This window comes from Corythoichthys intestinalis, chromosome 2 (assembly GCF_030265065.1).
Source record: "Corythoichthys intestinalis isolate RoL2023-P3 chromosome 2, ASM3026506v1, whole genome shotgun sequence".
Taxonomy (NCBI): Eukaryota; Metazoa; Chordata; class Actinopteri; order Syngnathiformes; family Syngnathidae; genus Corythoichthys; species Corythoichthys intestinalis.
Window position 1 is genome coordinate 7,385,407 of NC_080396.1, and position 15,508 is coordinate 7,400,914.

General features: G+C 38.3%; 1 protein-coding gene across 1 annotated transcript in view; it reads left to right on the plus strand.

The window, feature by feature from the left end:
* Positions 1-15,508, plus strand: part of mgat5 (alpha-1,6-mannosylglycoprotein 6-beta-N-acetylglucosaminyltransferase) — a 148,536-nt gene that overhangs the window by 104,505 nt on the left and 28,523 nt on the right. Inside the window, exons 11-12 of the mRNA XM_057855988.1 lie at positions 4,445-4,578; positions 15,242-15,391. Coding sequence (XP_057711971.1) covers positions 4,445-4,578; positions 15,242-15,391 — 284 coding nt within the window. The remainder of the gene's footprint in view (positions 1-4,444; positions 4,579-15,241; positions 15,392-15,508) is intronic.

Sequence of the window (15,508 nt, forward strand, 5' to 3'; positions counted from 1 at the left end):
GCAATGGAGATAAGCACAAGAGGAATAGAAAGCAGGTAGATCGAAATATATAGCTAGTTATGGATATGCAGTGCTAAACAAAAGCGTTTTTAGCCCTGATTTAAAAGAGCTAACAGTTTGAGCATACTTCAGACGTTCAGGTAACTTGTTCCAGAGGTGAGGAGCATAATAACTAAATGCTGCCTCACCCTGCTTGGTTCTTGTTCTTCCGGTTCCAGACGACCTTAGGGGTCTAGATGTCTCATAAGAATCTAACAAGTCAAGCATGTATTTTGGTCCAAGACCATTAAGTGTTTTGTAGACGAGCAGTAGTATTTTATAGTCTATCCTTTGACTCACTGGAAGCCAGTGTAGCGATTTCAAAACCGGTGTAATGTGGTCCAGCTTCCTTGTATTTGTGAGGACTCTGGCTGCAGCATTCTATACTAGCTGCAGCATCCTGACTGACTTTTTATCAAGACCCGTAAATATACCGTTGCAATAGTCCAATCTGCTGAAAATGAATGCATGCATAAGTTTTTCCATGTCTTGTTGAGTCAGAAGCCCCTTAATTCTGGTTATATTTTTTAGGTGGTAATAAGCGGATTTAGTGACGGACTTAAGATGGCTATCAAATTTTAGCTCTGAATCAATAATTAAGCCAAGGTTTCTGACTTGATTTGTAGCTGTAAGTGACATTGTGCTAAGTTGCCTGCTTATCTTTGACCTTTGCTTTTTTGGCCCAAAAATAATCACCTCTGTCTTCTCCACATTTAACTGGAGAAAATTCTGGCACATCCATTCATTGATTTGATGAATGCATTTACTCAGGGAGACTAAGGGACTATATTCATGTGGGGACACAGAAATGTACAGTTGTGTGTCATTTGCATAGGCGTGATAGGAGATGTCATACTGTTCCATTATCTGAGCTAACGGAAGCATATAGATGTTAAATAAGAGTGGTCCGAGAATTGACCCTTGAGGGACTCCACACGTGAATTTGGTTCGTTCTGAATGATAGTTTCCGATTGACACAAAGAAATCCCTATCATGTAAATAGGATGTGAACCACTGAAGAATAGTGTCAGTAAGCCCTACCCACTGTTCCAATCTGCTGAGTAGTATGTTGTGATCAACCGTGTCGAATGCGGCGCTGAGATCCAATAGTAACAGAACAGATGATTTGCCTGCATCGGTATTCCGACGAATATCATTTAGGACTTTGATAAGCACGGTCTCGGTGCTGTGTTGTGGCCGAAATCCAGACTGAAAGGAGTTAAAAAGATTGTTTTGCATCATAAAAGTCTGGATCTGTTCGAACACAACCCTTTCGATAATTTTCCCCAGGAATGTCAGCTTTGATATTGGCCTGTAATTGCTAATGGTTGAGGCATCCAGATTAGGTTTTTTTTAGGTGAGGTTTTATTAATGCAGTTTTTAAAGTCTGTGGAAACGCTCCTATTTGGAGAGAAGTATTTATAATCTGAAGTATGTCTGGGGCTATGCAATGAAAAACAGTTTTGAAAAAGTTTGAAGGAATGATGTCAAGGCAGCATGTTGCGGGCTTTAATTTTGACGCAATTTCTGTTAAAATGGCATCGTCCAAGAGGCTAAACTGTCTAAGATTGACGTGGGGGACATTTTGGGAGGCATTTAGTGTACCAATTGTTAATCTGGAGTTGCACACAGTCTAATCTTTAGTACTTTGTGTGTAAAGAATGCTGCGAAATCATTACAGGACACCTCAGATGCCAATTCCTGAGGTATTGATGCTTGTGGGTTTGTCAGTTTGTCAACAACAGAAAATAGTGTTCGAGTATTGTTGGTGTTTCTACGAATGATCTCTGAAAAATATGACTGTCTAGCATTTTTCAGTTCCTGGTTGTATTTGCGAAGACTCTCTTTGTAGATATCATAAAAAACTAGGAGTTTGTTTTTTCGCCATCTGCGTTCTGCTCGTCTACAATCTTGCTTTTGTTTTAAAGCTAGTATGGCATTTCTCCAGGGTGACCTCTTCTTTCTTGACAAAGTTTTTTTTTACCTAATTTACCATTTTAAACTTTTTTTTTTGTTCATTTTTCTTTGTTTGGATCCATTTTTTATCATGTAACATATTGGGGAAAATGCGACAGTAACAAAAAATAAAATTAATCAATAGTTATGAGGTAGATATCAGCACCTTTTTTTACTGACGCCATTTTTTTCATTGTGACGTAATTTGTTCAAAAGTTTAAAATATGCGTGTGAATAATATTTTAAAGTCTTTTCTTTTTTTTAAACTAAATATTAGACATGAATTAATTATTCTAAGCCAAAATTAGACATTTCGAATAATAAATATAATTACAGAGCTTCTTTTTATGGCTGGGTTGAAACAAAAGCGGTTGCGCGACTTCTGTAAACGGGGGGTTCCAGGGTAAAACGGATTAATTGAAAATAGTTCGGGGGGCTTAATGCGCCATGAATCTGCTATTGCAGCATATAGACATATTTTTCTATCAAACACAAGTTCTTTTGCCTTAAAGTACAGCAGTTTATTTTAAAGCGTCCAAGACCAGAAACTGCTTTTTCAGGCTTGTCTGTGTTTTCCGCCAGTATCAGGCGTGGTTGTTTTTTGCTCCAAGATCTACTTTTCAAGGAGACAACCTCCTGTTGCCCATGCAACATAATTAACTCATTCACTCCCAGCCATTTTCATCAGTGCAACCCCCTTTGCTCCTGGCCGTTTTACTGGATTTTGACTGATTTTGCAAGGCCCACAAAAAAATCAGTTCTATTGCTATATAAACATGGAACCCGCCAAAAGAAAGATTAGACTCTCTTCTTACAGCAGGAAAAAAAAGTTAGTTCATGTCTTTTTCCATTCTTTAGAAATCAGCATTAGAAAATAGCGTAGTTTGAGCAATTTTCGAATTTCTGATGAAAAAACAGAGAAATTGAGCTTTTTGTAAAAGCATACATTTCATACATAATTCGTGGTCCTCCTGGTCATCGCACTTGGTCGTTCGTCGCCTGGCGTACCAGTCGTCCTGCTGGGACTTCCCGCGCCTGTCGTCCTGGACGTCCTCCTGGTCGTCCATTCAGTCGTCTTCCGCCGGCGCCCCGGCTGTGCGGCCCGGCCGTTCGTTGCCGTTGAATCGGGTTGCAGGTCTTATCAAATGCGCTACTGCCCTCCAGTGCCCTCCAGTTTTATTGCTTCAAAATGGATTTTCAGCATTGTGCTTTGGAGCTAAGTTGCATCAGAACCTAGAGATGTTTCTTGTGGGGAAAAAAAAGTAACTAAACTGGGACACTGAAATAATTAAAAATAGAACGTATTTATACATTTTGGGGAGCAAATGATTTAAAGACTGGTTAAAGCACCACCTGGTTTTGTCAACTTTCACTCAGGGGCAAAAATTAGACGAAAAAAGATGTGAGACAATTATCATGCTAATTATCGATATCATCAGATGAGATTTTTTTTTTTTTTTTTTTTCGTGATAACAATTTCTATCATATCGCCCAGGCCTAGACACAAGTATGGAAATTTATTTTCATAGAAATTGATACTACCATGGCGGACACCATTGTAAAATGCATGGCCCTTCAGTCATTCAACTTGACCACCCCCATAATGGTCGTCGTGACAATTTACACCAAGGTCCGTTACTGTATTTTCAACTTTTGATTAGGGCTGTCAAAATTATCGCGTTAACGGGCAGTAATTAATTTTTTAAATTAATCACGTTAAAATATTTGACACAATTAATGCACATGCCCCGCTCAAACAGATTAAAATGACAGCACAGTGAAATGTCATCTTGTTAATTGTGTTTTTGGGAGTTTTGTCGCCCTCTGCTGGCGCTTGGGTGCGACTGATTTTATAGGCTTCAGCACCCATGAGCATTGTGTAAGTAATTATTGACATCAACAATGGCGGGCTACTAGTTTGTTTTTTTGATTGAAAATTTTACAAATTTTATTAAAACGAAAACATTGAGAGGTTTTAATATAAAATTTCTATAACTTGTACTAACATTTATCTTTTAAAAACTACAAGTCTTTCTATCCATGGATCGCTTTAACAGAATGTTAATGTTAATGCCATCTTGGTGATTTGTTAGAATAAACAAATACAGTACTTATGTACTGTATGTTGAATGTATATATCCATCATGTGGTCTTATATTTCCATTCCAACAATAATTTACAGTAAAATATGGCATATTTTATAGATGGTTTGAATTGCGATTAATTAATTTTCAAGCTGTAATGAACTCGATTAAAATGTTTAATTGTTTGACACCCCTACTTTTGATCTGTAAGTATCTTATGCTTCTTTGGGGGCAAAAATATATTTGCTCTGAAGAGAGCAGTATTTTAAAAACAGTAATAATCAACTTTAAAATCTATCCATTATTAGAAAAGTACACATTCAAATGCTACTATGACATTGCTTTCTTTCCTTTACTTGTGACAGCTCACACTCCAGACAACAGCTTCCTCGGATTTGTGGTGGAACAGCACCTTAACGCCAGTGATATCAAACACATTGATGACATCAAGAGACAAAATCAGTCTCTAGTCTACGGCAAGGTCGACAACTTCTGGAAGGTACGACAACTCATCCTTAATAGATCACTCATCAAAATTATTCAACACAGAACAATTTCAAATAGTGGTGTGTGATGTGGGAAAAAACTCCATGATATTCTGTATACAGTTTATCACAAAAGTGAGTACACCCCTCACATTGCTGTAGATATTTAAGTATATCTTTTCATGGGACAACACTGACAAAATGACACCTTGACACAATGAAAAGTAGTCTGTGTGCAGCTTATATAATAGAGTTCATTTATTTTCCCCTCAAAATATAGCCATTGGTATTTAAATCCCTGGCAACAAAACTGAGGACACCCTTAAGTGAAAGTTGTCAATATTAACATACAACATGTCAACTGTCAATATTTTGTTTGGCCATCACTATTATCCAGAACTGCCTTTACTCTTCTGGGCATGGAGTTCACCAGAGCTTCACAGGTTGCCACAGGAATGCTCTTCTACTCTTCCATGAGCTGCTGGATATTTTAGACTTTGCACACCTCCACTTTCCGCTTGAGGATCCCCCAAAGATGTTCTATTCGGAGACATGCTTGGCCAGTCCGTTACCATTACCCTCAGCCTCTTCAGTAAAGCAGTGGTCATCTTGAATGTGTGTTTGGGGTCATTGTCATGCTGGAACACTGCCCTGCGACCCAGTTTCTGGAGGGAGGGGATCATGCTCTGCTGCAGTATTTCACAGTACATGTTGGATTTCATGTTTCCCTCTCCAACACCTGCAGCACTCATGCAGCACCAGACCATGAAATTCCCACCCCCATACTTGACTGTAGGCATGACACACTTTGTATGGCTCACCTGGTCGCAGCCACACATACTTGAGACCATCGGAACCAAACAAATTAATCTTCGTCTCATCGGACCATATGACATTGTTCCAGTAATCCATGTGCTTTGTTGACATGTCTTCAGCAAACTGTTCACGGGCTCTCTTGTGTATCGTCTTCAGAAGAGGCTTCCTCCTGGGGTGACAGCCATGCACACCAATTTGATGTAGAGTGTGGCGTATGGTCTGAGCACTAAAAGGCTGACCCCCCACCTCTTTCAATCTCTGCAGCAATGTTGACAGCACTCCTGCGACGATATGCGAAAGCATATGGATGTGACGATCAGCAGGTGCTAGAGCTGGGTGGTATACCGAAAATTTACCGTTACCGAAATTCTTCACAATGACTGATGTAATTTTGACCATATCGGTAAATTTGGTAATTCAATAAAGCAATAAAATATAGTGTTTTCATCCCGCTTTGACTCTGTGTTGTTCGGTTATGTTCATTCCCCTTTAAGAAAGCAGTCAGTGTGCTTACGTATGAAATCACGTGGTTATCAGGAACTCAAACAACAGAAGCCCGGTAGGCTAACCAGCTAGGCTACAAGCAAATGTGATGGAGTAGGGCTTAAGGGAGCTTCGCCAAACTTTCACCCGACATTAAGTAGACTCGTGGTGGCCTCCAAACGGGCTTTCACCCGCTTTCCTCCCTGGCTCTCACGATCTCAGAAGAAGGTGCTTTCTACTGGTGGTCAGGCCATAGGCTAACGCTAGTGACTAACGCTGTAAAATGAACATGATGGAGTCGGATAGCGGCTCTAACCTTGTCAAAACGGCTGAACTTAATGAGTGGATTGGCCACGGACTGCATCTAGCAATTAGTACGTCGCGTTATTTTGTATCAGTGTGTGTGTATGATTTCTTTGATATCTTTTATGAGGGTAAAGCATTCAGCATAAATTATAATGCAACAGTGAAGCCTATAATATGACCATTTAATGGCCACAGCTATTTTTCAGTATGTGCTTGCTTCATTCTGTGTCATCACTGCCATGATAAAATCTTAAATGTTTCATTAGCAAAAGAGTATATAGCTTTAATGTGTGTGTGTCTGTGAGGGGGGGTGCATATTTGCGTGCATGTATTCAAAAATGCTCTGGGGAAAAAAAACCTGAAACCTTGAAGTAAACACTTGTGTTGAGTAATTATATCACAGCAGCCATTAACGATAAGTTGTCAGTGTGAAGTGTTTTGTTTAAACTGTAAGTCATTTGTGTTACAATGACATGTTTGCACAGTCGTCGTATTGATTTTTATAATGTGGTACATTGTTCAAGTCATACAAGCTGTAATAAAAGTTCATACTTGAATTCTTATGGTTTACAAGAAAAGTTTTATATACTTAATGTTTAGACCGCATGTACAATTGTTTAAATATGTTAAATTGAAATATGGTAATAAATCAACGAGAAACAGTTCATTTGTGTTTCACGCATTGATTAAGATTTTCAAATTATGTAACAGTCCGCTTGGGAAAATTTATCGTCACTTATCGTTATCGAAGTAAATCTGTTCAATTTACGGTGATATGTACTTTAGGCCATATCGCCCAGCACTAGCACGTGCGCTCAGCTTCTTCGGACAGCCAACCCGAGGCCTGTTCTGAGTGGACCCTGCTCTTTTGAAACGCTGGATGAGCTTAGCCACTGTTCTGCAGCTCAGTTTCAGGGTGTTGGCGATCTTCTTGTATCCTCAGCCATCTTCATGTAGCGCAAGAATACATCTTTTAAGATCCTAGAGAGTTCTTTGCCATGTGGTGCCATGAGAGATTGTGGGAGCTGCACTACAAATTTGAACACACCTGCTCCCTATGCACACCTGGACCTAGTAACACTAAAAAGTCACATGACATTTTGGAAGGAAAATGACAAGCAGTACTCAATTTGGACATTTAGGGATGTAGTTTCTAAGAGGTGTACTCACTTTAGTTGCAAGGGGTTTTAGATATTAATGGCTATATTTTAAGCTATTTTGTGGGGGAAATATAAGGTTTTATTATTATTTTATTATATAAGCTGCACACAGAGTACTTTTCATTGTGTCAAAGTTTCATTTTGTCAGTGTTGTCCCATGAAAAGATATACTTAAATATAAATGTACTCACTTTTGTGATACACTGTGTATGGTTTTTTTTCCTTTTCATTGCGAATTTTTTTGGCTGGTGCAACTTATACTCAGGTGCGACCTACAGTGCCCTCCATAATTATTGGCCAATTATTGCCAAAAAGCTCAATCTTGGTCTCATCTGACTAAAGCACACTGGGACCGTGTGTATTTTTGTGTGAGACCAAGATTGAGCTTTTGGGCAACAAACACTCGAAGTGGGTCTGGCGGGCCACGAAAGATGCGCATGCTGAAAAGCACCTCATACCCACTGTGAAGTATGGGGGTGGGTCATTGATGCTGTGGGGCTGTTTTGCTTCCACAGGCCCTGGGAACCTTATTAGGGTGCATGGCATCATGAATGCTTTGAAATACCAGGACATTTTAAATCAAAATCTGTTGCCTTCTGCCCGAAAGCTGAAGATGGGTCGTCACTGGGTCTTTCAGCAAGACAATGACCCTAAACATATGGCCAAATCTACACAGAAATGGTTCACCAGACACAAAATCAAGCTCCTCCCATGGCCATCTCAGTCCCCAGACCTTGTTTTGTTGGCAAAAGGGGGTTGTACAAAGTATTAACACCAGAGGTGCTAATAATTGTGACACACATTATTTCATGTCAAAAAATTTTTTCTCTATGTGGGATTTTTTCCCCACTGAATGAATGCACTTGTATTGAAGGTTGGATTTTTCTCTTTTTTTCCATTAAGGTCCCATATTATTTGAATAAAAAATAAAATTATTAGAAGCTAAAAAACACATCTTTTTTCAGGGGCGCCAATAATTATGGAGGGCACTGTATGGTCCAAAAAATATGGTATTATACTAGTACAGTATCTTCAAAGAAGCTCCCCTTTGCTCTGATTATTTTTTTTTTTTTTTGCACCCGCTTGCTGTTCTCTTGATGAGTTTCAAGAGGGAGTCACCTAAAATGGTTTTTGACTTCACAGGTATGCTTTTTCAGGGTTAATTAGTGGAATTCATTGCTTCATCAATGGGGTTTGGACCTTCATTTGTGTTACATTGAATGAGTTGTGTCCAAACCTTTGGCCTGTACTGTATATATTGTTATTTCTTAGTGTTCCCTGATACTGATATCATTTTTGTGCCGTATCGGTACCAATACTGATATTGGTATTGATACTGATACTAATGTCAGTATCGGAGCAACACTACTTAAAATTGTATTCATATGGAATTGTTGAAAACTCTGTTGCAGTAATGATATAGTAGCACACAAGTGTTTATATGGCAATTGGCCAATCTTCAAACCTTATGTTTAAAAACTAGCCTTACAGCTCAGTCCTCCTTACATAATGTTCTTAGTCTATTAATATCATGCCACCCACACACGCATACACTTATAATACAGGAACCAAACTGTTAATAAGCTTCACCACTTCTCTGTAGACAGAAACGAATGTACAGTCCTCAATTCAGCAATTTTACCAAAATGTCAGCTTTTAGGGCACATCAAGAGTTAAATGCTTAAATACTCTCGAATGTCGTAAAGCGGAAGTTCAGGATTTTTGACATTAGGCTTAATCTAGGAGTTAGCAGGGGTTTAGTTAATTGGCGGAGTTGATTTCAACAAATTCAGTTTTGTTTGGAAGTTATTTGTTAGTTTTAGGGCTCCGGAGTGGCTAAGCTAGCGCCAGTCAATGGCACCATTATATCTTTAAAAAATTCTCCTTACTGATGAAACCCAAGTTTATCAGGAATGATTTCCCATCAGAAGTTGATTTCAGGGCTCTTTCACATTGAATGTATTTTGACGAAGGACAGAGTCAAAATGAGATTACCGCTCTACTGTTTTTTGTTTTTGATTACTGCTGCCGCCTGCTATTTCATAACAGTTATAAACATAGTAAGCGGATATTCTATGTGTGGTTGAATCCTGAATGAATTTTTCTAATCCCAGTCCAACTGCTATTGTCGGCCGTTGACTTCTGCTGCGAATTTTAGTTAGTTCACTAGTAGTTTCAATTACCGTAATTTCCTGAATATAAGACGCACCCGTGTATAATGCACACCCCAAATTTACTTGTAAATTATTGTACCCGTTTATAACGCGCACCCTAATTTTAGCACCAATAAATAGAAGAATACAAGAAAACAGAGCTCGTGTACAGATACAGAAATGTCATTTCACTGACTGGTGAAACACAGCACAAGCATAGCACATTGGTAGTTCAAAACATTGCCATAAACTGACAATATTTACGGTAATAATATGATTTGACAACTTCTCCAAATTAGCAGAATCTAGGAGAAAACAAAACAGATGTGACTTTTCTTTTAAAGGCTGCTGTAAAACTTGCTTCTTTCATCATGATGAATAAATGTTTTTTCCATGGATTGATACGGTAAAATGAAATTGAGAACAATAGGAACTAGGGTTGTTCCGATCATGTTTTTATGCTCCCGATCTGATCCCGATCATTTTAGTTTGAGTATCTGCCGATCCCGATATTTCCCGATCCGAGTGCTTTTTTCTGATCATTTTTCACGATCATATACATTTTGCCAATGCATTAAGAAAAAAATGAATAAAACTCGGACGAATATATACTTTCAACATACAATACATAAGTACTGTATTTGTTTATGATGACAATAAATCCTCAAGATGGCATTTACATTATTAACATTCTTTCTGTGAGAGGGATCCACGGATAGAAAGACTTGTAATTCTTAAAGGACAAATGTGACTTTGTATATTGTGACTAAATATTGCCATCTAGTGTATTTGTTGAGCTTTCAGTAAATGATACTGTAGCCATGCCCAAATGCATGATGGGAAGTGGAACCATGACTGTGCGTAGTGATACCAATTGATATATCTTCTCTGCGTTGGGAAATAACATAGGGTGTTAAGAAAAAGATCAATTACTACCTTGTTTCCCCACATTGCTTCCCCACGATATTTCTAATCGTAGGGAAAGGGATTGTAAGGCTTTAGCCAATTAAAAAAAGGCTCCAAAGGCTTCCAAAATTCACTCTACTCATTGTACGCTGTCTTTTAGCTCTCTATATAGGTAAAACGGCGCCATTACAGATTGAGCGCGACAATACGTGAGTGGGTCATGTAGTGCATGCATTAATTGCGTTAAATAATTTAACGTGATACATTTTTTTAAAAATTAATTATTGCCATTATGGGGATAAATTTGATAACCCTACCTTAAGCCAAAATTAAAGACTCTGGATGAGTGTAACATATTATGTCTGTAACGTTAAATACAATTAGAAAACGATTTAATTAAAATATATATATATTTTTTTTTTTTAAAAAGGCATGTCCGATATTTTTTTGCCGATTCCGATACTTTGAAAATGACGTAATCAGACCCGATCGATCGGGTTTTTGTCCGCTCTGTAAACCCGCGGACAAAAGTGATTTTTGTTGTTGCAACGTGTCTTAGTCGCGACAGCTTGAGATCCGGTCCAGACGGCTTAGGGGTACAGAACCAGACCGAGGTCCGCGGTTCCGTGACCTCTGCTCAAGGGGTTGAGGGTGGTAATTCTTTCTTCTCTTTTCCTCTGCTGACAGAAAGAAGGTGCTGCCTCTCCGTTTTGTTTTTTTTTAACCCCCTGCTAGCATTTACCCATCGTCTCCGATTCAAAAGATCATTTAACTCAACCCTTCGTCCTCCGTTTGGCCCACTTCAATCAACCACTCAAGCAAACGCAATTATTTTTATTCCTCTTGCAATCGATCGGCTTCCTGGTTTCAGATTACGCATTGCTTGTGTATAGAGATGAATTGTCAGGTTACCCCTTCCCAGTACTTTAATTTTTTTTTTTCTTTCTCTCACTCTGCAAACCTGATGTATGTGTATGAGAGCGTTGCTTCAAATAGCATCTAGCAAACGATGTCCTCTGACCGTGAAGCTTCATGTAAGGACTGCCTTGAAGGCTCATAGGCTCCTTGTGCTGCTTCACTGCGCACGCTCAAGAGGTCAAAACAAACGCACATGATTTTGCCATTAATCTTTCCTCTGCACGCACAAATCCGAGTTTATATCCCTGAAATGAAAAGATTACACCGGAGCGGTTTCATGTTCTAATTGGTATCTGTCTTTCTTTATCTCTCTCCTTTGTCAAATCTCTCTCTTTCACTGAATCATTTACTCACGTACACTCACACATACACAAAGAGCTGTCTGCTTTAGTTACAGCAGGCCGGTCGGAGGCATCTGATAGCCAGCCCCACTGGGAACATGACGAGTGGCTACCTGAAATTCAAGCTCCTAGCCCTGAGCTGCACAAACTATGAGCGTAGGCAAATGTGTTGGAGTGTTTTTGAGAGTCAGCTTCTATGTAAATGTTCAACTTGGCAGCTTTCAGCAAAACTGAGGACTCGTTGTAAGTCTTAAAGCTATAGGTGATCATGTTTTGCTGTTTCAGTTAGTGTGTCAGAGTGCACACACTGGTAAATGGTCCTTTGAGGCAATCATTTTTGAGAAAATGATCCTTCGACTCACTCAGTTCAGAGCTGAAATTTGCTCCCATGGGTCAAAAATGGTATCAATGGTTGTAATTGTCTCCATAGAAAACTAGAGAATGAGTGGTTAAATCAATTCAAATCCATTATTCATGAAATGGCCCTAATATTTCAATAGACATCAAAGAAACATGTTTTTTGGAACTACTTCTAACTAAAGCTGAAACAAATACTCGAGCAACTCGAGTAACTCGAGTTTAAAAACTGATCCGAGTAATTTTATTCACCTCGAGGAATCGTTTAATTTTGCCAGCTCTAAGCATCACGTTTTGCCCGGACTACTTTTAATGCGTGACAACGCACTGACGTCACGTGCGTAGAGGAAGAATGAATAAAAATATTTTTAAAAAAAAAACCTTACTGCAGCCGACAGTCGCTTCAAACTACACCGACGTTGCTAAAAACTACCCCCGCATGATGCTAGTTTGGTAGCAGGTAATGTCCGATGCGTCTCATAGATATCGCATGCATTTAGAACGGGATGCGAAATGACAGACTCGGCCGCCACTGGGCAGCGTTAGTAAACAGCCGCCATCTTTAAGCAGTAGACATCTTAGCGCTAATAAATATAACGTCACTGTCACTAGCTCACGTAACGTTAGCCCTTCGGAGGGCTAGGTTTCTATTGATTATGACCACTGTCGATGCATGGCTAACTTGTCTTACATACAGGCTTTACTTAATTTGTAAAAACACAGCGCTGTAGAGTGATGAAGGTGTAAAATTAAAACATAATAAAGCTAACTGTCAGTTTTTGCTCAGTAGTCATTGCTGAATAAAACACCCAAGTAGCACTGGTCCCTAATGTGCTCCAATACAGCAGGTATCATACATTTATTTTGAACACTGCAAAAACTCAAAATCCAATCAGTACTTCCAGTTTAGACTAACTTAAAACTTAACTAAAACTTAAAAATAGCTTGACACAAATGGAAATTCAATTGAAACACGTGGGGAAAACACCTAGCTTTCAAGTGATGTGTGTTATCTAGCGTAATTACATTTTTAGGTAAGAAATGTTGTTTTTTTGTTGTTGTTTTTTTTAATAAGATCTAGAAGTTTTTTGAGTGAAAGCAGTGGATTTTTTTTTCTAGTCACATCTGAGATGCAATTGTCGGCTGTTTTCAACAATGTACATAGAAAATAAAAACATTGATGGACTGAAAATGGTTCAGTATTGGATTAAAATGTTTTATCCGATTACTCGATTAATCGATAGAATTTTCAGTCGATTACTCGATTACTAAATATTAGGGCTGTCCCAAACGACTAATTTTCTCCCGATTAATCAGCCGATTATTTTTACGATTAGTCGACTAATCATTTAATTTAAAAATTTTTATTTTTTTATTCATTTTTTTACTAATTTAGCAATGAAATTTTTGTTGACGCTTATCAATTCACAATTTTTTATTTATTTATTTATTTTTAACTAATTTAGCAATGAAATTTTTGTTGACGCTTATCAATTCACAAAAACATTTTGGAACACTGAAATTCTTTATTAAAGTACAAATAAACAGATAAATAACAATAATAAATCACAAACAATGAGTTCAAATGCTGATAGAATTAATTGTGCAAAAGAATGGAATGTAAACAGATTCAGAACACTGACTTCACCTTTCCAACATGATTCAAAACAATTCTTAAAAAAATACCTAGCGTTAATATTATAGTATACTGTAGTACTATATATAATAGTTTTATAATAATTATTCATTGCCAATCAGTTTTCATAAAGGGTGTCATTTTAAAGGTATTCTAAGTGTAGAATCTGAAGTATGAGGGATTAACTCCAGAAATCGTTATTTATATGACGAACATGACATGCTTTTATTTTGAAATGTTCACCGGAAGTACGCTCGCTAAACCTCTAACTTATGCTTTACATTCCACAAAAAAGCGCTTTTTGTCATTGCATGTTGTGTCAATAATAGATTTTTTGTCCTTTTGCAAATGCTGTTAACCAGCGATTTTTCATGTTTGAAGTGTCACCTTTTAACTGCAAGTTTTGGACAAGACTGCCTGTTTTATAGCCGGCTAGAGTAGGTCGTCTTTTTTCGCATTCACCTCAAAGTAGCAATGCTAACGTATATAGTGTTTAATATAGACGTGTTTTCTTATTTTGTATGTCTAAACTTAATTCTACAGCGTGTTGATGACAGAAAAGAACTGGGAGTCTCATATGCCATCAGCACGCACGCGCGCGCAGCGATCAAACGCAACCGTGAAAATGACCGCCCTCATTTTTATTTATCATGCTTTAAATGGAATCATTGCATATCGCGAAAGGCTTAGCAACTTCAATAAAACATGTCATTAGTTAGTTAGATGGACTTACAATCTCCTGTCGTTATCATTCACGGCCGCCGTGCAGCCAAGCTTTGCATTGAAGAGACAGGACACAACAGTGTACCCTCCTTTGTTTCTTTAAAAATAAGTTTTGGACTCTCTGGTGCGCTTTTTTGGCTTTGTGCCGATTTCCCCGCCTGCATACCAAGCGTCCGACATTCTGAACTTTCCACGCATATATTTTCTTAACCCTTCATTAAACGTCGACGGGATGTTGTGCTTGTCGACGGATTTACGTCATCGATGACGTCGACATTGTCGACTAGTCGGGACAGCTCTACTGAATATTCGATAGCTGCAGCCCTACTTCTAACACTGTACTAAATGGTTAAACTGATATTTTCCCATTTTAATAGTTGATACACAGCCCAGTTTAGATTAGGCCTGTACAATAAAGGGTTTGAATTAGTGCTGTCAAATTTATCGCATTAACGGGCGGTACTATTTTTTTGAATTAATCACGTTAAAATATTTGAAGCATCATGCATTGCCTCAAACGGATTACAATGACGCCTTTTTTTGCTCATTGAGAGCTAAGAGGCAGAGAAAGGCAGTGGACACAGGCGTTCATATACCAAATGTTAATACAGTGGCCTACTTGACCCGAAATGTGATGTGGACATGAGGTCTTAATAGCATTGTTGTTTAAAAAAAAAAAAAAACAGCCCATCCCCCCCGACTTTTTTTTTTTAATTTGTTTGTTTGTTCATTTATTTAATACTGGTGCTGAATGAATTTGCTCCTAATGTTTTGACCAATCTGTAAATGTTACCTGTAACATTTGTTCCAGTAATTTAACTCATTTTTCAGCTCATTGTTTACTAGAGATAAATTTGTATCATTTTTCTCTGTTATAGGACAAGAAAAAATACCTCGACATCATTCACAGCTACATGGAAATTCACGGCACTGTGCACGGCACCAGCACGGTGCACCTTCCAAGCTACGTGAGGAACCACGGCATCTTGAGCGGACGAGACTTACAGTTCCTTCTCCGAGAAACCAAGGTTAGCTCAGAAGGCTGTTGAAAAAAAAAAAAAAACTCAGTCTTGTAGTAAAAAAAACATTATCGTGAATTACAGGTCGACCAATATGGGATTTTTAAAGGCTGATGCCTATACAGA